Source organism: Rana temporaria, chromosome 13 (genome assembly GCF_905171775.1).
Source record: "Rana temporaria chromosome 13, aRanTem1.1, whole genome shotgun sequence".
Classification (NCBI taxonomy): domain Eukaryota; kingdom Metazoa; phylum Chordata; class Amphibia; order Anura; family Ranidae; genus Rana; species Rana temporaria.
This window is the reverse complement of record NC_053501.1, coordinates 118,188,912-118,215,520: the sequence shown is the minus strand read 5'-3', so window position 1 is coordinate 118,215,520 and position 26,609 is coordinate 118,188,912. Positions and strand designations below refer to the sequence as shown.

Below are 26,609 nucleotides of genomic sequence, written 5' to 3'. Positions count from 1 at the left end.
CCCCAGCTCTGCTGATCCCCTGCTCAGTAGTAACCCTCAGCTCTGCTGATCCACCACTCAGTAGTAACCCACAGCTCTTCTGATGCCCCACTCAGCAGTAACCCCCAGCTCTGCTGATCTCCTATTCAGTAGTAACACTCAGCTCTGCTGATCCGCCACTCAGTAGTAACCCCCAGCTCTGCTGATCCCCTGCTCAGTAGTAACCCTCTGGCTTTGCTGATCTGACTCCCCCCCGGTCCCCCTCTCACCTCCCGCTATATTTCTCCAATATTGTGCACCACATGTGACATTACTAGTTTCTCCTGCTCCGGTCAACCTCTGCCGCTCAGTCCTCTCTCTCCAGTCCCCCCCACTCACCCCATTTTTGAAGCGAAGCAAACACAACGTATGATCAGGACTGTAAGGTCACCATTATATTTAGTGACAGGAGCTCAGAGCGCTTGAATAAAACGTGTCCAATGTCAGATTTTGAAGTGTAAACAAGGCCTAAAGTGGGTGATAACTCCACCATGATGATTCTTCCACAATGGTGTCACTGACCCATTGGTGGAGTCTTCATAGCCGCATCAACCACCATGAACCTGTCCAGGGAACAGCCCTGCAATAATAACCAAGCTTTATTTCTCCTTTACAGAGCCGGAAAAAACTGGTGGTGGGTGCCCATCGTGGCACCGTGCGTGGGTGCGGTTTTTGGCACCTTGCTGTACCAGATTTTGGTGGAGATCCACCACCCGGCACAGGAAACCAAAGCGGAAGTGTCTACCAACGTGGAGACCCCGGCAGAAAAAACGAAGGAGATTCCGGTCTTCACGATCAATTTGGACAACTCTTTGTGCCATCGGCTTTGACTGGCCTTCCATTGCGTGGTCCTAGTTTGGCCCGATGGTGCTTTCCCACGGCACACGGACTCACGGGCTACTGTTGTGTCCTCTTATGGAAGTGTCTGTATTCACGACACGACTCAAGTTATTAAACCTTTTTAGTTGTACAGGTGAGAGCTGCAGCAGGGGGGTCACCTCTGGATAGAGCTGCATTGACGGCAATGGCTGCTTGTCTGGTACCCAGAGAAGCCGGGGCATCTCCTGAGGCTCCATGACCTGCTGAGGGCCATATCTTTGAGGAACAGTTCATGTCACCTCTCCTTGGGTTCCATTCAGGGCCTTGTTCTCATCCACCTATCAGGAGAGGAACATGAGGGGTACCATTCTTGGCCTGCTAGTGAGAATGCTAGATGCCTGGCTGTGTTGGGTTTCAAAGGTTCGGAGTGTAGGACCTGGAAAAAAGCATGTAGCAAGTGAAAGTCAATGTTACAAGCTTCCAGAACCAGGGGGAACTACCAGAGACCTGCCCTCCACCCACTATCTTCTAGAAGCTTCTCCAAGCTTCCATAACCAGGTGGAACTACCAGAGACCTGCCCTGTGGAGTCCTCCAGCCTGACCTGGAGTAACCCGACCCAATTTCAGACTCACTTTAAGTCTCACCCCAATGGGTGACACCTTATTTAAGGGCCGATCTAGCCACCCTTTCAGGGCCTTCTGCCTGGGGAATGGATTACCCTCAAGTATGCAGATCAGGATCTCCTGGCCTCCACCCACTAACTTCTAGAAGCTTCTCCAAGCTTCCATAACCAGGGGGAACTACCAGAGACCTGCCCTCTGGAGTCCTCCAGGTTGACCTGGAGTAACCCGACCCAATTTCAGACTCGCTTTAAGTCTCACCCCAATGGGTGACACCAAATTTAAGGGCTTATCCAGCCACCCTTTCAGGGCCTTCTGCCTGGGGAATGGATTACCCTCAAGTATGCAGATCAGGATTTCAGGCCTCCACCCACTAACTTCTAGGAGCTACTCCAAGCTTCCATAACCAGGGGGAACTACCAGAGACCTGCCCTCTGGAGTCCTCCAGGCTGACCTGGAGTAACCCGACCCAATTTCAGACTCACTTTAAGTCTCACCCCAATGGGTGACACCAAATTTAAGGGGCGATCCTGCCACCCTTCCAGGGCCTTCTGCCTGGGGAATGGATTACCCTCAAGTATGTAGATCAGGATCTCCTGGCCTCCACCCACTAACTTCTAGAAGCTTCTCCAAGCTTCCATAACCCCAGGGACCTGCCCTCTGGAGTCCTCCAGCCTGACCTGGAGTAACCCGACCCAATTTCAGACTCACTTTAAGTCTCACCCCAATGGGTGACACCAAATTTAAGGGCCGATCCAGCCACCCTTCCAGGGCCTTCTGCCTGGGGAATGAATTACCCTCAAGTATGCAGATCAGGATCTCCTGGCCTCCACCCACTAACTTCTAGGAGCTTCTCCAAGCTTCCATAACGAGGGGAAACTACCAGAGACCTGCCCTCTGGAGTCCTCCAGGCTGACCTGGAGTAACCCGACCCAATTTCAGACTCACTCAACTATCATGAGTCAACAAGATAAATTTACCTACACTAGTTGCACACTAGAAGGTGCTACAGAACTTAAAGACTTAATGCAAAAATGATGGAAAAAAAAAATCAAAACTTTGGGTTATCACCTGGGGGAGGGGCAAGTCTCTGGTCGTTCCCCCTGGTTCTAGAAGCTTGAAGAAGCTTCTAGAAGTTAGTGGGCGGAAACCAGGAGGTCCTGATCTGCGTACTTGAGGGAATCCAGAACGCCCTGGTAGGGTGGCTGGATCGGCCCTTAAATTGGGTGGAGCCTGTCCTGATTTCCCTCACTCTGGAGACATTTCCAACCACTTCCTGTTGTGTCTACAGGACAGGAAGTGAAAGGAAATCACCCCAATGGCAAAAAAAATAAAAATTCTCGAATCTATCCACAGATTCGGGTTCAGATATACTTTAAAAAGAACCTGTAGTGGTAGAAATATGGAGACTTTCTTTTGTTTTAAAAATGCTATCGTTCTGGCTGCCTCTTCCTGCATCCATAGCAGTAGTACCCTGTTTCCTCTACCCCCTGCTCCTGTAATTGCCCAACCCCCCCCCCCCTGCACAGAGCTTCAGGTCAAATCACAGACAGCCTGGTTCTTTGAATGTGGCATCCTCAGCAATATCCTCAGGTTTAGCGTCCCGGGAGTTTCACCTTCGATGAGAAAGATACGAGCATGGACGGGTGCTGGTGGCGCGGTGTTCCTTATTAGAATATTGGGGCAGAGCCCATCACGGTACTGCTTTAGGGAAAAGCCCACATTGGTATCTACAGGACAGAAGCAGGTGAGAATCCGCAGTTAGGCTGTAATCCTTCCGTTGTGAAGAATCGAGGAAAGTCACCTGCAGTGACTTTAAATGGCCACAAGAGGGCAACAAAGCACCATTCTGTCTACAATTCCTCTTTCTGACTTATAAAATGAGATTTTATGTAAATAAATGTTTATTGTTTTCTTTGTTGAGTGTAATAAAAATGATAAAAAAAAATATTTCACTGTATTCAATGTCTGAGACCCGGGAACTCAGCACAGGGATGGTGGGAACCCCTCATAATGGGCACAGCGGGTGTACAGACCCGGGAACTCAGCACAGGGATGGTGGGAACCCCTCATAATGGGCACAGCGGGTGTACAGACCCGGGAACTCAGCACAGGGATGGTGGGAAATCCTCATAATGGGGCACAGCCCCCGGGAACTCAGCACAGGGATGGTGGGAACCCCTCATAATGGGCACAGCGGGTGTACAGACACGGGAACTCAGCACAGGGATGGTGGGAAATCCTCATAATGGGCACAGCGGGTGTACAGACACGGGAACTCAGCACAGGGATGGTGGGAACCCCTTATAATGGGCACAGCGGGGGTACAGACCCGGGAACTCAGCACAGGGATGGTGGGAACCCCTCATAATGGGGCACAGCGGGTGTACAGACCCGGGAACTCAGCACAGGGATGGTGGGAACCCCTCATAATGGGCACAGCGGGTGTACAGACATGGTAGAAACCCCTCATAATGGGCACAGCGGGTGTACAGACCCGGGAACTCAGCACAGGGATGGTGGGAACCCCTCATAATGGGCACATCGGGTGTACAGACCCGGGAACTCAGCACAGGGATGGTGGGAACCCCTCATAATGGGGCACAGCGGGTGTACAGACCCGGGAACTCAGCACAGGGATGGTGGGAACCCCTCATAATGGGCACAGCGGGTGTACAGACCCGGGAACTCAGCACAGGGATGGTGGGAACCCCTCATAATGGGCACAGCGGGTGTACAGACCCGGGAACTCAGCACAGGGATGGTGGGAACCCCTCATAATGGGCACAGCGGGTGTACAGACATGGTAGAAACCCCTCATAATGGGCACAGCGGGTGTACAGACCCGGGAACTCAGCACAGGGATGGTGGGAACCCCCTCATAATGGGCACAGCGGGTGTACAGACCCGGGAACTCAGCACAGGGATGGTGGGAACCCCTCATAATGGGCACAGCGGGTGTACAGACCCGGGAACTCAGCACAGGGATGGTGGGAACCCCTCATAATGGGCACAGCGGGTGACACTCTATGGAGCGGTTACACCGTTAAGTAAAAAATAGAAGAGTGAAGAGTGAAAGAGGAAGAGGTTGGGGGGGGGGAAGAGGTCGGGGGGGGTCCTGGAGAGGAGCTTGGTGCGGCTCTCAGGGGCCAGGTGCTGTGGTCACCAATCCTGGCCCCTCAGCAGTAAACAGTGGCCCCGGATTGCACAACCTGTGGGGACCTTCGGCTCAATCTGGCCTCGGTTCCTCAAATGTTTTCCTGTCAGCCTGATATTTATTCAGAGGAGAGGGGGGGGGGGGCAGAGAGAGACAAGCAATGGGCCATGAGAAGACAGCAAGAGAAGAGAGGAAAACAGGAGAGGAGAGAATGGGAGAAGAGAGGGGAGGAGAGGAAGAGAGGGGAAGAGAGAATAGATGGGAGGAGAGGAAAGGATGGGGGGGGGGGATCAGGAGAGGAAAAAAGGAGGGAAGGGGAAAGGAGAAAGGGAGATGAGAGAAGAACGGGAGCGAATAGGAAAGGAGAGGGGAGATGAAGAGGAGGAGAGAGGGGGAGAAGAGAGGGGAGATGAAGAGGAGGAGAGAGGGGGAGAAGAGAGGGGAGGAGAGAATAGGAGGGGGAGGAAAGGAGAGGAGAGGAAAAAAGAGGGAAAAGGAGAAGAGGGATAAGGAAAGGAGAGGAGATAGAAGGAAAGGAGAGGAGAGAAGTGATAAGGAAAGGAGAGGAGATAGAAGGAAAGGAGAGGAGAGAAGGGATAAGGAAAGGAGAGGAGAGATAAGGAGAGGAGAGATAAGGAAAGGAGAGGAGAGATAAGGAGAGGAGGGATACGGAAAGGAGAGGAGAGGAGAGATAAGGAGAGGAGGGATACGGAAAGGAGAGGAGAGGAGAGATAAGGAAAGGAGAGGAGAGATAAGGAGAGGAGGGATACGGAAAGGAGAGGAGAGGAGAGATAAGGAAAGGAGAGGAGAGATAAGGAGAGGAGAGGAGAGGAGAGATAAGGAAAGGAGATGAGAGATAAGGAAAGGAAAGGAGAGATAAGCAAAGGAGAGGAGGGATAAGGAAAGGAGAGGAGAGGAGGGATAAGGAAAGGAGAGGAGAGGAGGGATAAGGAAAGGAGAGGAGAGGAGGGATAAGGAAAGGAGAGGAGAGGAGGGATAAGGAAAAGAGCGGAGGGATAAGGAAAGGAGAGGAGGGATAAGGAAAGGAGAGGAGAGGAGGGATAAGGAAAGGAGAGGAGAGGAGGGATAAGGAAAGGAGAGGAGAGGAGGGATAAGGAAAAGAGCGGAGGGATAAGGAAAGGAGAGGAGGGATAAGGAAAGGAGAGGAGAGGAGGGATAAGGAAAGGAGAGGAGAGGAGGGATAAGGAAAGGAGAGGAGAGGAGGGATAAGAAAAGGAGAGGAGAGGAGGGATAAGGAAAAGAGAGGAGAATTAAGGAAAGGAGAGGAGAGGAAAAGACGGCTAGAGCAGTGTTTCTCAACTCCAGTCCTCAGGGCGCACCAACAGGTCATGTTTTCAGGATTTCCCTCAGATCAAACTGCTGTGGTAATTACTAAGGCAGTGAAACTGATAAAATCACCTGTGCACAATAATGGAAAGCCTGAAAACAAGACCTGTTGGTGCGCCCCGAGGACTGGAGTTGAGAAACACTGGGCTAGAGGACAGAAGAACGGGGGGAGGAAAAAAGGAGAGAGAAGAGAATGAACAGACTAGTGAGGAAGGTAGAGGAGAGGAGAGTTGGGGGGCGGAGTGAGGAGAAGAGGAGAGGAGAGAAGTGAGACTGAAGGGGAACAGACAGGAACAGAGAGGTGGTGATGAGCAGTCAGTAGTGGAGAGGAGGGGAAGAGAAATTTGCTGACTGAGCACTTATAGAGTCTTCTATAGAGAGCAGCGCAGGAGAGACCAGAACCAGGCACAGAGAGCGCAGAGACACCAGAGAGACAGAGAGACACCAGAGAGCGCAGAGACACAGAGAGACAGAGAGACACCAGAGTGCGCAGAGACACAGAGAGACTCCAGAGAGCGCAGAGATACCAGAGACAGAGAGACATCAGAGAGACTCCAGAGAGCGCAGAGACACCAGAGACAGAGAGACATCAGAGAGACTCCAGAGAGCGCAGAGACACAGAGAGACTCCAGAGAGCGCAGAGATACCAGAGACAGAGAGACATCAGAGAGACTCCAGAGAGCGCAGAGACACCAGAGACAGAGAGACATCAGAGAGACTCCAGAGAGCGCAGAGACACCAGAGACAGAGAGACATCAGAGAGACTCCAGAGAGCGCAGAGAGACTCCAGAGAGCGCAGAGACAGAGAGACTCCAGAGAGCGCAGAGACTTCAGAGACACTTCAAAAGACACTTCTGAGACTCTTCAGAGACACAGAGAGACTCCAGAGAGACTCCAGAGAGCGCAGTGCATGGAAAGAGACGGCTGACACCGAGAGATCCTCAACGCACCCAAAGCGCCCGGGCAGAGCCAACCTCACCACCGATGGTGCAAACCAGAGGCAGATCGGGGAGGGCTCAGCCGTTGGGTGGGTAGCATGAAACGCTGGCACTCCTTTCTCATCCTCATGTACTCCGGACTTCTCCCGACCTTCGCCAACATCCACTGCCCAACGCCAGGTAGGTGACCTCTCCTCACCCTGTGACCCCCACAAACTGCCCCCCCCCCCCCACCACCACCAGACAGAGGAGACTCAGGTCTTCCATTGGTCCTTAGTCGATTCTTTCATTCCCCGCACACCAGCTGAAATTTCAGATCAGGCTGACAGCCTCTGACAGTCTCGTATTTCAGGCACTGAGAATGGCGTCATTTTCTCGGCTCTGCTGCTCTCATGTAAAAGGCAAAAAAGCGTTTTTTATGAAAGGAGATCTTTGCATGACGGACGTTTATAGGCTCTTAGTGAGTCCCATTCACTTTATTGTTTCCTTTCCTTGTAAGTCCTTTTTTTATAATGTTTTTTTTGCTGTTCCATATTTCAGGTTATTGCAGAACAGCTAGTTTATTGCTGCTGCAGACTCATTCATGTGCATTGGGGGGGGGGGGGGAGACAGTGCAGTCACCGTGCAGCAGGGATTGGTTGCTAGAGGTTACTGCACATTATTCCTGCTCACTGATTGGTTGCTAGAGGTTACTGCATATCCTTACTGCTCAATGATTGGGGAGGGGAGGTTGATGGGATCAGTGGCAATGCTGGGGGGGGGGGTTGATGGGATCAGTGGCAATGCTGGGGGGGGGGTGCTGGGATCAGTGGCAATGCTGGGGGGGGGGGGGGTGCTGGGATCAGTGGCAATGCTGGGGGGGGGGGGTTGATGGGATCAGTGGCAATGCTGGGGGGGGGGGGTTGATGGGATCAGTGGCAATCCTGGGGGGGGGGGTTGATGGGATCAGTGGCAATGCTGGGGGGGGGGGTTGATGGGATCAGTGGCAATGCTGGGGGGGGTTGATGGGATCAGTGGCAATGCTGGGGGGGGCTTATGGGATCAGTGGCAATGCTGGGGGGGGTGTTGATGGGATCAGTGGCAATGCTGGGGGGGGGGGGGTGATGGGATCAGTGGCAATGCTGGGGGGGGGGGGGGGTTGATGGGATCAGTGGCAATGCTGGGGGGGGGGTTGATGGGATCAGTGGCAATGCTGGGGGGGTGTTGATGGGATCAGTGGCAATGCTGGGGGGGGGGTGTTGATGGGATCAGTGGCAATGCTGGGGGGGGGGTTGATGGGATCAGTGGCAATGCTGGGGGGGGGGGTTGATGGGATCAGTGGCAATGCTGGGGGGGGGTTGATGGGATCAGTGGCAATGCTGGGGGGGGGGGGGTGATGGGATCAGTGGCAATGCTGGGGGGGGGGTTGTTGATGGGATCAGTGGCAATGCTGGGGGGGGGGGGGTGGTGGGATCAGTGGCAATGCTGGGGGGGGGGGGTTGATGGGATCAGTGGCAATGCTGGGGGGGGGGTTGTTGATGGGATCAGTGGCAATGCTGGGGGGGGTGTTGATGGGATCAGTGGCAATGCTGGGGGGGGGGGTTGATGGGATCAGTGGCAATGCTGGGGGGGATGATTAACAATGTAATGGGGATTTACACTGACCACCAATGTAAGGGGGACCTTCACACTGACCATTAGTGTGAATGAAGGGACTGCAGGTGAGTCATCTGTACACAACAATAGGGCAGAGCTGGGCAGCAGCAACAGAACTTCACGCTGAGATATTGGGACACGGCACGGGACTAAAACTTTAAGGGACAAGGGAATTTAAACCCGGGATTGGTTGGCAAGTACGAGGCGGCTGCTTTGGGCCCCACACGATCGATAAGGGCCCGGGGCAGCTTCCCCTTTTGCCCTGCCTTAAAAACGCTCCTGCATGCAATGCATTGTGGGATGTGGGAGGGGTCCTATACCATGTAAGGCTGGCCATACGTTGTACAATCTTTTTTCCTTTAGATTTACTAAAACCGTATAATAGGAGGTCCCGATCCTCAGGAACATATTTCTGAAGTGACGCCACCGCCGTGTCTCCAGGCAGAGAGTGGACTTCGTGTCCCCGACCGCGGTACAAAGGTCGCAAAAACTCCGGCAAACAATGTCACAACACGCCGGACTACATACACAATACACAGGGGACTGAACTACATACACAATACACAGGGGACTGAACTACATACACAATACACAGGACTGAACTACATACACAATACACAGGGGACTGAACTACATACACAATACACAGGACTGAACTACATACACAATACACAGGGGACTGAACTACATACACAATACACAGGACTGAACTACATACACAATACACAGGGGACTGAACTACATACACAATACACAGGGGACTGAACTACATAATCATTCTCTGGAATAAATAATCATACAAGCAGATGGCGGGGACTGAACTACGTACGCAATCGCCGCGTTCTGGTAACTCGCCAGATGTTCCCGTTGCCTCGATACAGTGCCAAGAAAAAGTATTCGCACCCCTTGAAATCCCCCACATTTTCTCATGTTCCTCCAGTCTGGAATCAGGTATTATAGCTGAATATCGCACCCAAGGACTAGACGACACTAGCTTAGGTGCAAACTGGTACCCTCTATTGTAAACCCCACACGGGATTAATACAGGGCCCTGAAAAAGTATTCATACCCCTTGAAATCCCCCACATTTTCTCATGTTCCTCCAGTCTGGAATCAGGTATTATAGCTGAATATCGCGCCCAAGGACTAGACGACACTAGCTTAGGTGCAAACTGGTACCCTCTATTGTAAACCCCACACAGGATTTATACAGTGCCCTGAAAAAGTATTCATACCCCTTGAAATCCCCCACATTTTCTCATGTTCCTCCAGTCTGGAATCAGGTATTATAGCTGAATATCGCACCCAAGGACTAGACGACACTAGCTTAGGTGCAAACTGGTACCCTCTATTGTAAACCCCACACGGGATTAATACAGGGCCCTGAAAAAGTATTCATACCCCTTGAAATTCCCCACATTTTCTCATGTTCCTCCAGTCTGGACCCAGGAATCAGGTATTATAGCTGAATATCGCGCCCAAGGACTAGACAACACTAGCTTAGGTGCAAACTGGTACCCTCTATTGTAAACCCCACACGGGATTTATACAGGGCCCTGAAAAAGTATTCATACCCCTTGAAATCCCCCACATTTTCTCATGTTACCTCCAGTCTGGACCCAGGAATCAGGTATTATAGCTGAATATCGCACCCAAGGACTAGACGACACTAGCTTAGGTGCAAACTGGTACCCTCTATTGTAAACCCCACACAGAATTAATACAGGGCCCTGAAAAAGTATTCATACCCCTTGAAATTCAGGAAAATGGAAAGAGTGACAAGAAGAAAGACATAGTGGGCACCCCTCCTGAAGGATGTCAGGCCTGGTATGGATTGGAGGTGGGGGAGGGGGCCATGGCATTTTTTTTTCTGTGATTTTCTTAATACTAGCAATTCTTTTATTGACATTCCTCTGTCAGCGTTGAACCCCATTGACAGCTGATGACTCATCCGTTGTCAAGGGCGCGGCGGCCGCCTGCTCCTTAGCAACCATGACAGTTATTCGGATGCAGTAAGATACCGCTTTGTGAATGGAGCCCTGTGTTGGGGAGGCAGCGGAGTGTTAGGGAGCCGCAGCGGAGTATGGAAACCAGCGGCTGCGGCTGTGCCCCAGACAGCAATGCTCCCTAGGCAGCTGCCTAGTTTGCCTGGTGGTAGCGCCGGCCGTGCCTGAAAATAGGGAACAGCAAAGAAGTAAAAGTCCTGATCTTCCAGTACCCTCTGTGCCCTGTACAGACACATTTCCCTCTATCCTGTTTATTATCATTATTCGATGTCTGAGTCAGCACAGGTTCTGAGTTCCCCTCGGATAGCGGGGGTTGGGTGAGTCATTCTTATATAATGTATTATTGTGTGTTCTATACATCGTGTGTTCTGAAGGTCCTACATGTAGAAGAGGAAGAAACCGTCACAACACAGGAACTCATTTGCCTATTAAAAGTGTCAGGCGATGATAATATGTACAGACCCGAGAACTCAGCACAGGGATGGTGGGAACCCCTCATAATGGGCACAGCGGGGGTAGAGACCCGGGAACTCAGCACAGGGATGGTGGGAACCCCTCATAATGGGGCACAGCGGGTGTACAGACCGGGAAACTCAGCACAGGGATGGTGGGAACCCCTCATAATGGGCACAGCGGGTGTACAGACCCGGGAACTCAGCACAGGGATGGTGGGAACCCCTCATAATGGGGCACAGCGGGTGTAGAGACCCGGGAACTCAGCACAGGGATGGTGGGAACCCCTCATAATGGGCACAGCGGGGGTAGAGACCCGGGAACTCAGCACAGGGATGGTGGGAACCCCTCATAATGGGCACAGCGGGTGTACAGACCCGGGAACTCAGCACAGGGATGGTGGGAACCCCTCATAATGGGCACAGCGGGTGGTACAGACCTAGGAACTCGGCACAGGGATGGTGGGAACCCCTCATAATGGGCACAGCGGGTGTACAGACCAGGAACTCAGCACAGGGATGGTGGGAACCCCTCATAATGGGCACAGCGGGGTGTACAGACTAGGAACTCGGCACAGGGATGGTGGGAACCCCTCATAATGGGCACAGCGGGTGTACAGACCTAGGAACTCGGCACAGGGATGGTGGGAACCCCTCATAATGGGCACAGCGGGTGTACAGACCTAGGAACTCGGCACAGGGATGGTGGGAACTCCTTATAATGGGGCACAGCGGGTGTACAGACCCGAGAACCAGTTTTATTTGGGGGAAGGGGTTTCATGGTGTCGAGGTTCAGGCCCGGGTTTTGGCTCTTCTTTCTCCTCTGGTGGTTTGCGCCCTTCTGCAGATGTTACGGTTTCCAGTATGTAAATCGGGGTGATTTGCATAGGCAGCGGCTGAGCCGGGGTGACATCCTGAGACTTGGCGCTTTGTTCTCGGTGTCTGGGCGGATGCCGGGCGCTCGTCTTCCTTTTCCTTCACTGAACTCGGTTTGTTGTGGTTTCCCAACTGAAAGAAGATTCACAGCAGAAGGGGGGCCAATCCGGCTGTGCGGTTCAACCATCGCGCCAGGCTGGTCACCGCCATAAATCGCAGCGTACCCGACTGCAACACGGAGAGTCCCTCTTTCATGTCATCGTTACATAGGGTACCACTGAGAGGCCACTTTTGTACACTGCCCTATCCACATAATGCATCCCTAGTCCATAATCTATAGTCCATAATCCTTAGTCCAATATCCATAGTCCCGGGCCCATAGTCCGTATAATCTATAATCTGTACTCTGTAGTCCATATTCTATAACTCTTAGCCCATACACCATAGTTTATAATACATAACCTATAACCCACAGTTTATAATCCATAGTAGTTGAAAATCCATAGTACCTAGCACATAGTAGTCTATAATCCATAGTGTATAGTCCATAGTCTATAACCCATAGTCTATAATCCATAGGCCCAGATTCTCATACATCCGCGCTGCTCCTGGGCAGCGTAATGTATGAGCTCTACGTTACACTGCCGCAGGTCTACAGGTTTAAATCCTGATTCTCAGAACACTTACCTGTAAACTTGCGGCGGTGTAGCGTTAGATTGCTCGGCGCAAGCCTGCCCAATTCAAATGGGGCGGGCACCATTTAAATTAGGCGCGCTCCCGCGCCGAGCGTACTGCACATGCTCCGTCGGGTAAATTACCCGACGTGCATTGCGCTAAATGACGTCGCCCCGACGTCATTTGCCTAGATGTATACGTAAATGGCGTCCAGCGCCATTCACGGACGTCTTACGCAAACGACGTAATTTTGATTCAATTCGACGCGGGAACGACGGCCATAGTTAACATTGGTTGCGCCTGCTAATTAGCAGGGGCAACCTTACGCGTCGGGTACGCTACGCAAACGACGTTAATTCGCTGCGTCGACCTCACGTATGTTCGGGAATCGCCGTACTTACCTCATTTGCATAGACGACGGGGAAAAGCGACGATGCGACACCTAGCGGCGGGAAAAAAAATTACTTTTAAGATCTGACAGCGTAACAGCCTTACGCTTGTCAGATCTAATGGGTACCTATGCGCAACTGATTCTGAGAATCAGTCGCATAGATACCCGGGGCCAGATGAGGTGTTACGACGGCGCTAATGGTGTTGCGCCGTCGTAACGCCTTTGAGAATCTGGCCCACAGTCTATAATCCATAGTCTATAATCCATAGTCCATAATCCATAGTCCATAGTCTATAATCCATAGTCTATAATCCATAGTCTATAATCCATAGTCCATAGTCTATAATCCATAGTCTATAATCCATAGTCCATAGTCTATAATCCATAGTCTATAATCCATAGTCTATAATCTATAGTCCATAGTCTATAGTCTATAATCCATAGTCTATAATCCATAGTCCATAGTCTATAATCCATAGTCTATAATCCATAGTCTATAATCCATAGTTCATAATCCATAGTCCATAATCCATAGTCTATAATTCATAGTCTAAAATCTGTAGTCCATAGTGTATAATCCATAGTCCATAGTGTATAATCCATAGTCCATAGTGTATAATCCATAGTGTATAATCCATAGTCTATAATCTATAGTCCATAGTGTATAATCCATAGTGTATAATCCATAGTCTATAATCTATAGTCCATAGTGTATAATCCATAGTGTATAATCCATAGTCTATAATCTATAGTCCATAGTGTATAATCCATAGTCAATAGTGTATAATCCATAGTCTACAATCTATAGTCCATAGTGTATAATCCATAGTCTATAATCTATAGTCCATGATGTATAATCTATAGTCCATAGTGTATAATCTATAATCCATAGTGTATAATCCATAGTGTATAATCTATAGTCTATAGTGTATAATCTATAATCCATAGTGTATAATCCATAGTGTATAATCTATAGTCTATAGTGTATAATCCATAATCCATAGTGTATAATCTATAGTCTATAGTGTATAATCCATAGTCTATAGTGTATAATCTATAGTCTATAGTGTATAATCCATAGTCCATAGTGTATAATCCATAGTGTATAATCTATAGTCTATAGTGTATAATCCATAGTGTATAATCTATAGTGTATAATCTATAGTCTATAGTGTATAATCCATAGTCTATAGTGTATAATCCATAGTCCATAGTGTATAATCCATAGTCCATAGTGTATAATCCATAGTCTATAGTGTATAATCCATAGTCCATAGTGTATAATCCATAGTCCATAGTGTATAATCCATAGTCTATAATCTATAGTCCATAGTGTATAATCCATAGTGTATAATCCATAGTCTATAGTCCATTTCAGGAAGAAGGAGGAGAAGGGGGCTTTGTTTCGGACTTTTAGTGGACTGTGGGGAATGTAGTCACCCTCTAACAGGATCACAGCAGTAAAGGAAACAAATAGGAATTTGGAGATTTGGAGCTGCAAGCAATAGAAGGGACCTTTTGAGTTAGAAATACATTTATGCGTTACCCCCGCCCTTTTCTCTTCCCCAGCGCCCTCGGAGAACACCCAGGTGGTCCCACTCCGCTCGGACGTGAACCTCACCTGTCCCGGCTGCCGCGGTCAGACATGGTGGAGTCGCCACAACCGGACGAGGAAGCTGCAGGACGGCTCCCACCTGTCCCTGACGTCTATCGGCTATGAGGATGAGGATACCTACACCTGTCACCAGGGCGGCGCCCCCGTCTGTACCGTGCAGCTGCTGGTGAAAGGTAAGTGATAATGGCTTTCTAATTGCCCGGGGTAAACCAATGCACCCACACAGGGGTCACAAATGGGGGGAGCGGGTCTTTTTTTTTTTTTTTTTAGGCCAAACTTTTTTTTTTTTTCAGATGACATTGAGAAGCCGCAGATTTCGTGTTACATCCGCCACCCCACCCACAACATCACCTGCGACTGGCAGACCACGAGGGAGCTCCGCCCACACGCCAAGGTCACGCTCATCGCTTGGATGTAAGTGCCGTGGCGTTTTGTAAAAGTTTGGGCTCAAATTATCGATTGTACGCATGCTGAGTTGGTTGTTCTCTCTGCCCCCCCCCCTCCCCCCAATACAGGCTGAAAGGGAACCACAAAAAGAACCGCTGCTCTTACATCCCATTGGCCGGTAAATTCACCTGCTCCACGCTGTACAAAGAAGGAGACATTGGGCGGCACGTCTTGTCCCTCTGCGTCATCGGTCGGACCGACAGCCAGACCAGCAACACAGTGGACAGCACCTCGGAGATGCTAGGTACATAGGCAGGAACTCTGCGTAGGCGGGGCATAAGTAGTAATGCCCCACCCCTACGGTGCTCAGAGGAGGATACCACCCAAAGCCCTGTAGACCTTTTTTTTTGTATTAGTTCCTCTCAGGATTGAAAGCAATGTGACTCTAGAATTGTCCATTAATAATTTCCGGTGTTCTGTCATTTCCTCCCCCCCCAGTGCAGCCCGACCCCCCAATCAACGTGACGGTCACCTCGTTGGAGCATCAACCCCGCAAGCTCCGGGTCTCCTGGTCGCCCCCCAGGACATGGCCGAACAACTTCTATCAGCTGCAGTACCAAGTGCAGTACCGTGTGGAGGGCACCCTGCATGTCTCCAATGTAAGTCTGCTACCATAAAATACACAGATCCAATAGAGGTACTGCTATACTGGCCAATCAGCTTGTGAAGTACTGTGTAGTGCTCCACCCCTGCAGAGCTAACAGGAGGGAAAACCCCCGCTGCTCTATTTCTCCTGTATCACCCTCCCTGAGCTCTCCCCCCGTATACCCCCCCCCAGCACTCTCCCTCCCATACACCCTCCCTAAGCACTGCCCCTCCTGTATCACCCTCCCTGAGCACTCTTCTTCCTGTACACCCTCCCTGAGCACTGCCCTCCTGTACACCCTCCCTGAGCTCTCTCCTTCCTGTACACCCTCCCTGAGCTCTCCCCCCGTATACACCCCCAGCACTCTCCCTCCCGTACACCCTCCCTAAGCACTGCCCCTCCTGTACACCCTCCCTGAGCTCTCTTCTCCCCGTACACCCTCCCTGAGCTCTCCCCCCCGTATACCCCCCCAGCACTCTCCCTCCCGTACACCCTCCCTGAGCTCTCTCCTTCCTGTACACCCTCCCTGAGCACTGCCCCTCCTGTACACCCTCCCTGAGCTCTCTCCTTCCCGTACACCCTCCCTGAGCTCTCTCCTTCCTGTACACCCTCCATGAGCACTCCTGTACACCCTCCCTGAGCACTCCCCCTCCCATACACCCTCCCTGAGCTCTCTCCTTCCTGTACACCCTCCCTGAGCACTCCCCCTCCCGTACACCCTTCCTGAGCACTCCCCCCCCCCCCCCGTACACCCTCCCTGAGCTCTCTCATTCCTGTACACCCTCCCTGAGCACTCCTGTACACCCTCCCTGAGCACTCCCCTCCTGTACACCCTCCCTGAGCTCTCTCCTTCCTGTACACCCTCCCTAAGCACTCCCCCTCCCGTACACCCTCCCTGAGCACTCCCCCTCCCTGAGCTCTCTCCTTCCTGTACACCCTCCCTGAGCTCTCTCCTTCCTGTACACCCTCCCTGAGCACTCCCGTCCTGTACACCCTCCCTGAGCACTCCCCTCCTGTACACCCTCCCTGAGCACTCCCCTCCTGTACACCCTTCCTGAGCACTCCCCTCCTGTACACCCTCCCTGAGCTCTCTCCCCCATACACCCTCCCTGAGCTCTCTCCCTTCCGTACACCCTCCCTGAAGTCTCTCCCCCCCCGTACACCCTTCCTGAGCTCTCTTCCTCCTGTACACCCTCCCTGAGCTCTCTCCCTCCTGTACATCCTCTCTGAGCTCTCTCCCCCCCATACACCCTCCCTGAGCTCTCTCCCTCCCGTACCCCCTCCCTTTCACTTAGGTGCTTTATCAAAGTTTATGATGTTTAAATGTGACCAAATCTCTTTTAAATAGTGTTAGAATTTTTGTTTTACACCTGTGATTGGCCCAACTGAATTAGAGTCTAGGAAATGAGGATATAATGAATTAATGAACTTAATACTTTTAGTACACAGGGGTGGAATATATCTCACCTAGGTGCTTTGTCAATGTTAATGATGTTTAAACGTGACCAATTAAAAAAAATAATAATGTTACAATATCTGTTCTACACCTGCGATTGTTGCAGTCAAATTAGAGTCTACAGCTGGTCATACGGGGTGGGGGGGGGGGGGGCAGTTTTTTCCCTGCTGAATTAGTCAAATGTCAATCCATGTATGGCCAGCTTTAATACAAAGTCCTTTGCCATTTGCTTCCGGAGAAGACATATTTCCGTTCACGTCCATATATATATATATATATATATATATATATAATTTTTATCTAATATTACAATAACTGTAAAAAATCATCACTTCACCCCCAACCTCCCCTACATTTTCCAGCTGCTGCAGACTGACAGTTGCTACCAGAGAAATTAAGTACAGATAAAAAAAAAAAAAATGATATAAGGATTCAACTTTTTTTTGCACCTTGACAAAAACATCTCTTGCGAAACTGAAACCTTGTGGGGGTGGAAACTGGAAAGAAAGATGTACTCCGCACACACCGTTCCTTATCGCTGCCATCTGCAACCGGTGCAACTAAAGTACAGATATCCCTGTGCAGCTAAAATCAGTCCCCCCCCCCTCCCCTGGATAAGAACTCGCTAACACAAAACGGGCGCAAAGTGAGTTCACAGTCTCCTTTACATCATGCAAATCCTCAAATGTACACGCTGCCAATCAAAATATATAAAAGTTTGCGGCCCCCTTTAAATCACGCGGGTCCTCTGTGCTTAAAAGTCCATAAACAAAATGTGTAAAACAGAATGATATAAGATCTAAAGTCGGGAAAAAGCTGAATGTCCAACAGTCTACTTATACGATTTTGTGATTAGGGCAGGTGTGCACTGCTATGGTTCAGGTTGGGGGCCAGATTCTGTAGACCTAATAGTTTCTGCTTTAGGTCTGGATAAAATACAGCGGCTCCTTCATGGAAGGTCATGTGTTTCAATGAGAATAAAAGAGTTTACACCTGTCCTAATTATGAAAGCAATGCCAGTAGCTGAATGTTCAGCAGTCTATTTAAATGCATTCTTGATTAGGGCAGGTGTGCACTGCATGGATCTGAGCTGCAGTTCTAAGTAATGACCAGCAGATGGAAAAAACTTGAGACTGATTATTACATCCTGTGTTCTGGAGTTCAGTGGATGTGCACTGTCCCCAGGGTTGACAGCCAACTACCAAAGAAGACAAATGCAGTATAAGCCTTTAAAAGTTGGTTCAAGGAAACAGAAGAGAGTAGCAGTCAGCAGGCTGGTGACCAGGAACTGTAAACCTAATAGTTTCTGCTTTAGGTCTGGATAAAATACAGCAGCTCCTTCATGGAATGTCATGTGTTTCAATGAGAATAAAATAGTTCACACCTGTCCTAATCATGAAAGCAATACCAATAGCTAAAAATCCAGCAGTCTACTTAAACACTTTCTTGATTAGGGCAGGTGTGCACTGCATGGATCTGAGCTGCAGTTCTAAGTAATGACCAAAAGAAGGCGAAAACTTGAGACTGACTACTGCATTCTGTGTTGAGGAGTTCAGTGAACGTGCACTGTCACCAGGGCTGACAGCCAACCACCAAACAAGGCAGGTGCGGTGCAAGTCCTCAGAAGATGGTGCATACCTAATAGTCTCTGCTACTGGTCCGGATAAAATACAGCGGCTCCTTCAGGTCATGTGGTTCAATGAGAATAGAACAGTTCACACCTGTCCTACGCAAGAAAGCAATGGCAATGGCTAAATGTCTAGCAGTCTACTTAAATATTTTCTTGATTAGGGCAGGTGTGCGCTGCACTGATCTGAGCTGCAGTTCTAAGTAATGAACAGCAGATGGTGAAAAACTTGAGACTGATTATTACATCCTGCGTTGTGGAGTTCAGTAGATATGCACTGTCACCAAGGCCGACAGCTTACTACCAAGCAAGACAGATGCGGTGTAAGTCCTCAGAAGTTGGTGCATACCTAATAGTCTCTGCTACTGGTCCGGATAAAATACAGAGGCTCTTTCAGGTCATGTGGTTCAATGAGAATAGAACAGTTCATGCCTGTCCTAAACTACCAAGGAAGGTAGATGCAGTGTAAGCCCTCAGAAGATGGTTCAAGGAAACAGAACAGAGTAGCAGTCAGCAGGTTGGGGGGGCAGATGCTGTAGACCTAATAGTCTCCGCTTCTGGTCTGGATAAAATACAGCAGCTCCTTCATGGAAGGTCATGTGGTTCAATGAGAATAGAACAGTTCACACCTGTCCTAATCATGAAAGCAATGCCAATAGCTGAATGTCCAGCAGTCTATTTAAACATTCTCTTGATTAGGGCAGGTGTGCACTGCACTGATCTTAGCTGCAGTTCTAAGTTATGACCAGCAGATAGAGAAAACGTGAGACTGATTATTATATCCTGCGTTGTGGAGTTCAGTAGACATGGACTGTCACCAAGGTCGACAGCTAACTACCAAGCAAGACAGATGCGGTGTACGGTACATAAAAAAACGACGTTTTTAAAAACGTCAATTTCATTGACCGTGTGTGGGGGAAAACGTTGCTTTATGTCTTGTAAAAAACGACAAAAAAAAAAATTGAAGCATGCTTCAATTTTATGTGTCGTTTTTCAAAACGTCGTTTTTTGTGTCACAGAAATTGACTGTGTGTAGCAAAAAACAACGTTTAAAACGACGTTTTGGAACCCGCGCATGCCCAGAAGCTAGTTATGAAGCGAGCTTCAATGGAAAAAAAACGTGGTGAACGTAACCTTGCTTTGATAGAGCATTGTGAAAAAACGATGGTGTGTAGGCAACGTCGTTTTTGAAAATTGAAGTTTCAAAAACGTTGTTTTTTACTTCACAGAAAACGTCATTTTTTTACATTGCATAAAACGACCGTCTGTACGCGGCATTAGTCCTAAGAAGTTGGTGCATACCTAATAGTCTCTGCTACTGGTCCGGATAAAATACAGAGGGCTAGATTCAGCAACAAGATACGGTGGCGTATCTCCAGATACGCCGCCGTAATTTCAAACCTGCCGTCGTATCTTTACGCCGATTCTCAAAGGCAGATACGTTTAAAAAATAGGCTTCCTCCGCCGACGTAACTTGAATACGCCGGCGTATAATTGTGTGCAATTTTACGCTGGCCGCTAGGTGGCGCTTCCGTTGTTTTCGGCGTAGAATATGCAAATGACCTAGATACGCCGATTCACAAATTTACGTATGCCCGGTGCTATTTTTTTACGTCGTTTACGTTAGGCTTTTTCGGCGTAAGGTTACTCCTGCTTTTAGGAGGCGCACGCAATTTTAAGTATGGCCGTCCTTCCCGCGTCGAAATTTGAATTTTTTACGTTGTTTGCGTAAGTCGTTTGCGAATAGGGCTGGACGTAATTTACGTTCACGTCGAATCCAATACGTCCTTGCGGCGTACTTTGGAGCAATGCACACTGGGATATGTACACGGACGGCGGCGTAGCGTAAATACGATACGCTACGCCGCCGTAACATTGCGCGCCCCTACCTGAATCTAGCCCATAGGCTCTTTCAGGTCATGTGGTTCAATGAGAATAGAACAGTTCACGCCTGTCCTAAACTACCAAGGAAGGTAGATGCAGTGTAAGCCCTCAGAAGATGGTTCAAGGAAACAGAACAGAGTAGCAGTCAGCAGGTTGGGGGGGCAGATGCTGTAGACCTAATAGTCTCTGCTTCTGGTCTGGATAAAATACAGCAGCTCCTTCATGGAAGGTCATGTGTTTCAATGAGAATTGAAAAGTTCACACCTGTCCTAATCATGAAAGTAATGCCAATAGCTGAATGTCCAGCAGTCTATTTAAACACTCTCTTGATTAGGGCAGGTGTGCACTGCACTGGTCTTAGCTGCAGTTCTAAGTTATGACCAGCAGATGGAGAAAACTTGAGACTGATTATTATATCCTGCGTTGAGGTCATGGGGTTCAATGAGAAAGGGACAGTTCACACCTGCCCTAATCAAGAAAACCCATAAGTAGACTGCTGTACTACTGTTCATGAAGAATTGTAAAGTTAATGGTGGGTCCACCCAAAGCAAGAACTAGGTGACCGTTCTAAAATTTTACAAATGTGAAATTCTGCTTCCCCCCAGGGGACGACCATCGACAAGCACTTCATGATCAATGACGCGCTGGAGAGGAAACGGCACGTGGTGCGCGTGAGGGCGAAAGAGGAGTTTGGGCTGACCTGGAGCGCGTGGAGTGAAGAGGCGGTTGGCACCCCCTGGTCAGGTACAGCGCTGTATAAAATGGGCATCTCATATCATCCCAACATCATCTACCCCAACCTGAAAACCCAACATACTTTCCATGCAATCTAGCTGCCCTGCGCATGCGTGGAAAGTCAAATTTTAGCTCCCGTTGCACTAAGAATTCCCGAATTATTCTGATTATTATGGGATGCAGAGGAGGAGGTCAGTGATAATGATTCCCTCAATGTTTTTTTTTCAGCAAAAGAGGAAAGCGAGCCGCCCACAACGACGGTAAGTGTGGGAGTCGGGTGAGGAGGGTGACCCCATATTAGAAGAATTGTGTACTGATTGTGAACTTTACTTCACTCAGGACTTTGAGGGCTTCATTATGACATCATCGGAAGAAGAGGAACCAGAAGGTGCGAGAACCTCTATAACTCTCCTCTCCTGAAATACTCTGCTGGAGGACTCTGCTCCTTCCTCCAGAACTCTCCTCTCCTGAAATACTCTGCTCTGCTGGAAGACTCTGCTCTTTCCTTCAGAACTCTCCTCCCCTGATATACTCTGCTGGAGGACTCTGCTCCTTCCTCCAGAACTCTCCTCTCCTGAAATACTCTGCACTGCTGGAGGACTCTGCTCCTTCCTCCAGAACTCTCCTCTCCTGAAATACTCTGCACTGCTGGAGGACTCTGCTCCTTCCTCCAGAACTCTCCTCTCCTGAAATACTCTGCTCTGCTGGAGGACTCTGCTCCTTCCTCCAGAACTCTCCTCTCCTGAAATACTCTGCTCTGCTGGAGGACTCTGCTCCTTCCTCTATAACTCTCCCTATAATGTCTTACAGCAATAACAGTGGAGAAGCCCCCTGCCCCCGTCCCCCGCTATGTGTTGCTTGTGGCGGGGGTCAGTTTTGTCATCGTCCTTGTCCTATTCCTGGGTATACTAATGAGGTAAGTAGGTGACAACCCCTCTCACCCCTTTGGGGGGGGGGGTCTCTCTCCTTCATCTCTGCTATTGAGACCTGCAGGCTGAGACTTGCAATGTGGCAATGTTGGCTTATCCCAGTGCAAATGTCTGCCAGCCAATGGGAGCTTTGCTGGTTTTTATTTATTATCCATTTATTTTTTCCTTTTATTTATTATCCATATTTTTTTCCTAATTATTACTCTTTTTTATTTTATTTTTTGACACTGTCTATATATTTTTTTAATTAAATTTTTCTCACTTTTATTCCTATTACAAGAAATATAATCTTCCCTTGTAATAGAAATAAGAGATGACAGGTTCTCTTTATGGAGAGATCTCATGTAATAGAAATAAGAGATGACAGGTCCTCTTTATGGGGATCTCATGTAATAGAAATTAGAGATGACAGGTTCTCTTTATGGAGAGATCTCATGTAATAGAAATAAGAGGTGACAGGTCCTCTTTATGGAGAGATCTCATGTAATAGAAATAAGAGGTGACAGGTCCTCTTTATGGAGATCTCATGTAATAGAAATAAGAGATGACAGGTCCTCTTTATGGAGATCTCATGTAATAGAAATAAGAGGTGACAGGTCCTCTTTATGGAGATCTCATGTAATAGAAATAAGAGATGACAGGTCCTCTTTATGGAGATCTCATGTAATAGAAATAAGAGATGACAGGTCCTCTTTATGGAGAGATCTCATGTAATAGAAATAAGAGATGACAGGTCCTCTTTATGGAGAGATCATGTAATAGAAATAAGAGGTGACAGGTCCTCTTTATGGAGATCTCATGTAATAGAAATAAGAGATGACAGGTCCTCTTTATGGAGAGATCATGTAATAGAAATAAGAGATGACAGGTCCTCTTTATGGAGATCTCATGTAATAGAAATAAGAGATGACAGGTCCTCTTTATGGAGATCTCATGTAATAGAAATAAGAGATGACAGGTCCTCTTTATGGAGATCTCATGTAATAGAAATAAGAGGTGACAGGTCCTCTTTATGGAGATCTCATGTAATAGAAATAAGAGGTGACAGGTCCTCTTTATGGAGATCTCATGTAATAGAAATAAGAGATGACAGGTCCTCTTTATGGAGATCTCATGTAATAGAAATAAGAGGTGACAGGTCCTCTTTATGGAGATCTCATGTAATAGAAATAAGAGATGACAGGTCCTCTTTATGGAGATCTCATGTAATAGAATTAAGAGGTGACAGGTCCTCTTTATGGAGATCTCATGTAATAGAAATAAGAGATGACAGGTCCTCTTTATGGAGATCTCATGTAATAGAAATAAGAGGTGACAGGTCCTCTTTATGGAGATCTCATGTAATAGAAATAAGAGATGACAGGTCCTCTTTATGGAGATCTCATGTAATAGAAATACGAGATGACAGGTCCTCTTTATGGAGATCTCATGCAATAGAAATAAGAGATGACAGGTCCTCTTTATGGAGATCTCATGTAATAGAAATAAGAGATGACAGGCACTGGCGTAGGAAGGGGGGGGGGCAGGGGGTGCTGTTGCCCCGGGCGAACCATTTAGGGGGGCGACTTTCCGTGCCTCCTCCTAATTTTAATTTCCCGTGTCACCGGATGTTCCGAGCGGCCAGCGTGCAATGTGTAATGTCCAGCGCCCTGTGATTGGGCATATGGGGGTCATGTGAGGAGTGGGGCTGGAAGTCCCACCTCCGCACATGACCGCCATACGTCCAATCGCAGAGCGCCGGGAAAATCATTAAAATGGCGGCGGCCGGCGGGAGACGTCAGGCACGGAAAGCCGCCGGCGCCGTCTTCCCCTCCGCTCTAGTGCTCTGTGGTACGGCGCTGCCACTGTGTGGAGGGCAGTTGCAGCATGGAGCGGGCTGCGGGTGGATAGTGCTGGCGGCCGGCGGGGAAGAGAGTCGGAACTCCGTCGGAAGCAGTTCTGCACATCCAGTGCTGGGGTCCTGGAGGAGTCTCTGGAGACACAGGTAAGGAGGACTCAGAGGATGGACTTCTACTGTAGGAGTTAGGTGGGTCAGTGTCAGTGCAGGGGTCAGTGTCAGTGCAGGGGTCAGTGTCAGTGCAGGGGTCAGTGTCAGTGCAGGGGTCAGTGTCAGTGCAGGGGTCAGTGTCAGTGTAGGGGTCAGGTCAGTGTAGGGGTCAGTGTCAGTGTAGGGGTCAGTGTCAGTGTAGGGGTCAGTGCAGGGGTCAGTGTCAGTGTAGGGGTCAGTGTCAGTGTAGGGGTCAGTGCAGGGGTCAGTGTCAGTGCAGGGGTCAGTGTCAGTGCAGGGGTCAGTGTAGGGGTCAGTGTCAGTGTAGGGGTCAGTGTCAGTGTAGGGGTCAGTGCAGGGGTCAGTGTCAGTGCAGGGGTCAGTGTCAGTGCAGGGGTCAGTGTAGGGGTCAGTGTCAGTGTAGGGGTCAGTGTCAGTGTCAGTGTAGGGGTCAGTGTCAGTGTCAGTGTAGGGGTCAGTGTCAGTGTAGGTGTCAGGTCAGTGTCAGTGTAGGTGTTTTAAAAAAAAGCTCCAAAATATTTAAGTCTCCCACGTTTATGCACATATAAACGTGGATGTTTATATATAAGGGGGGGGGCGAATTTTTTTTTTCGCCCCGGGCGCCCATAACTCTGGTTTTGCCACTGATGACAGGTCCTCTTTATGGAGAGATCTCATGTAATAGAAATAAGAGGTGACAGGTCCTCTTTATGGAGATCTCATGTAATAGAAATAAGAGATGACAGGTCCTCTTTATGGAGATCTCATGTAATAGAAATAAGAGATGACAGGTCCTCTTTATGGAGATCTCATGTAATAGAAATAAGAGATGACAGGTCCTCTTTATGGAGAGATCTCATGTAATAGAAATAAGAGATGACAGGTCCTCTTTATGGAGAGATTTGGGGGTTGAAAAGACATCAAATCTCTTCCCAACTTTGAAAGCAAAAGTAAAAAAAAATGATCTGCTTTAAAAAAAATAAAAAAAATAGTTTACTTCCTCTCTAGACTGGAAGTGATGTCATGACATTACTCCGGTCCTCCCAGATCATAGAGGGGATCAGAGACGACCTGGTCTCTGTTCATCTCTATGGCCAGCCATGTCAACCTTCTTATCATTGTACATGTGAAGTTTGTGTTGCAGTAAAATATGTTGGCCCAAAAGCTTGCACTCTAAACCCGTTTTCTCTCTCTCGTTCCAGAAATGGAGAGATGAATCTGCTGAAGCTGAAAGGCGGCCTGCTGAGGGTCCTTTTCCAGCCGGCGCGGAGAATCCCCGCAGTGCCGCAGCCCCGTCCCGGCGAGCCCCTCCTGACGGCGCTGCGCCCCTTTCCCGAATCGGTGACCGTCACCGTGCCCAAGCCGTTGTGACGCAGAAGACTAGACTGTGGCCCGGAGGTACGAAGTTCGGACTTAACCCTCGGGCAGGGGCCAACCTAGGGGCCCCCCGTGCTGGCCAATCGGAAGACGGCGGAGTTTGAAACAACGACGGCGTCATCGACGGACGGACACAAACTTTTATTTCACAAAGATAAAATTTTATGAGGATTTTCTGGTCCCCAAAAAAAAAGTTTTATTTTATTGGACAGCGAGATCTTTTAGGTCTATAGGACTTTATACATGTTGGTGCTGTTATGGTGCGCCGGTATCTACGACCGCGGCACTGAGTTCCCACCCACATTGTTACAGGAAGTGAAGAGAGCGGCTAAAAAATGATTCCCCCCATAACAGTTGCAATGCAGAGAGCTCTATTACTACACGCTGATATATAGTAACCTGCATATGGATCCGATGGTGGCCAATCCAATCATGATGGGAGTCCTGGAAGATCTGTCCTACGAAAAAAGTCCTACATCCCCATCTGCTTGTATTGCCTTAGTCAGGGGGAGCACCTGGGCAAAGAAGGAGGGGCACTAGGGTAAGAGGGGGAGCACTATGGTAAAGAAGGAGGAGCACTAGGACAAGAGGAGGAGCACTAGGACAAGAGGCGGAGCACCATGGTAAAGGAGGAGGAGCACTAGGACAAGAGGAGGAGCACTAGGACAAGAGGCGGAGCACCATGGTAAAGAAGGAGGAGCACTAGGACAAGAGGCGGAGCTCCATGGTAAAGGAAGGGGACTAGGACAAGAAGGGGAGCACTATGGTAAAGAAGGAGGAGCACTAGGACAAGAGGAGGAGCACTAGGACAAGAGGCGGAGCTCCATGGTAAAGGAAGGGGACTAGGACAAGAAGGGGAGCACTATGGTAAAGAAGGAGGAGCACTAGGACAAGAGGAGGAGCACTAGGACAAGAGGCGGAGCTCCATGGTAAAGGAAGGGGACTAGGACAAGAAGGGGAGCACTATGGTAAAGAAGGAGGAGCACTAGGACAAGAGGAGGAGCACTAGGACAAGAGGCGGAGCACCATGG

General features: G+C 49.2%; 3 protein-coding genes across 5 annotated transcripts in view; all 3 read left to right on the top strand.

Annotated features, from left to right (window-relative positions):
* Nucleotides 1–2,516, top strand: part of AQP10 (aquaporin 10) — an 18,478-nt gene extending 15,962 nt beyond the window's left edge. For 2 of the 3 annotated variants that reach the window (XM_040332567.1, XM_040332566.1), the window contains one exon: nt 635–1,801. In XM_040332567.1, coding sequence (XP_040188501.1) covers nt 635–848 — 214 coding nt within the window. In that variant the 3' untranslated portion in view covers nt 849–1,801. Of the gene's footprint in view, nt 1–634; nt 1,802–2,132 lie in introns of those variants that run through there. The other variant, XR_005744718.1, reaches the window with a different exon arrangement.
* LOC120920141 (splicing factor U2af large subunit A-like) lies at nt 1,192–6,890 on the top strand. The gene is made up of 2 exons (XM_040332055.1): nt 1,192–1,444; nt 6,340–6,890. The coding sequence occupies exons 1-2, from the start codon at nt 1,192–1,194 to the stop codon at nt 6,888–6,890; spliced, it is 804 nt and encodes a 267-aa protein (XP_040187989.1).
* Nucleotides 6,834–26,609, top strand: IL6R (interleukin 6 receptor). Its single transcript, XM_040331943.1, has 10 exons — nt 6,834–7,080; nt 14,505–14,723; nt 14,844–14,964; nt 15,066–15,241; nt 15,436–15,596; nt 21,156–21,294; nt 21,514–21,545; nt 21,625–21,673; nt 22,096–22,201; nt 25,404–26,609. Exons 1-10 carry the CDS (start codon nt 6,999–7,001, stop codon nt 25,570–25,572), a joined length of 1,254 nt encoding a protein of 417 aa, XP_040187877.1. The 5' UTR covers nt 6,834–6,998; the 3' UTR covers nt 25,573–26,609.

Excerpts from the sequence above, each read along its gene's own strand:
- IL6R (XM_040331943.1), top strand. The coding sequence starts at position 6,999 with ATGAAACGCTGGCACTCCTTTCTCATCCTCATGTACTCCGGACTTCTC. Across the intron at positions 7,081-14,504 it reads CATCCACTGCCCAACGCCAG|CGCCCTCGGAGAACACCCAG; the intron begins GTAGGTGACCTC and ends TCTCTTCCCCAG. Across the intron at positions 21,546-21,624 it reads GCGAGCCGCCCACAACGACG|GACTTTGAGGGCTTCATTAT; the intron begins GTAAGTGTGGGA and ends TACTTCACTCAG.
- LOC120920141 (XM_040332055.1), top strand. The coding sequence starts at position 1,192 with ATGAGGGGTACCATTCTTGGCCTGCTAGTGAGAATGCTAGATGCCTGG. Across the intron at positions 1,445-6,339 it reads GTCCTCCAGCCTGACCTGGA|AGAGCAGCGCAGGAGAGACC; the intron begins GTAACCCGACCC and ends AGTCTTCTATAG.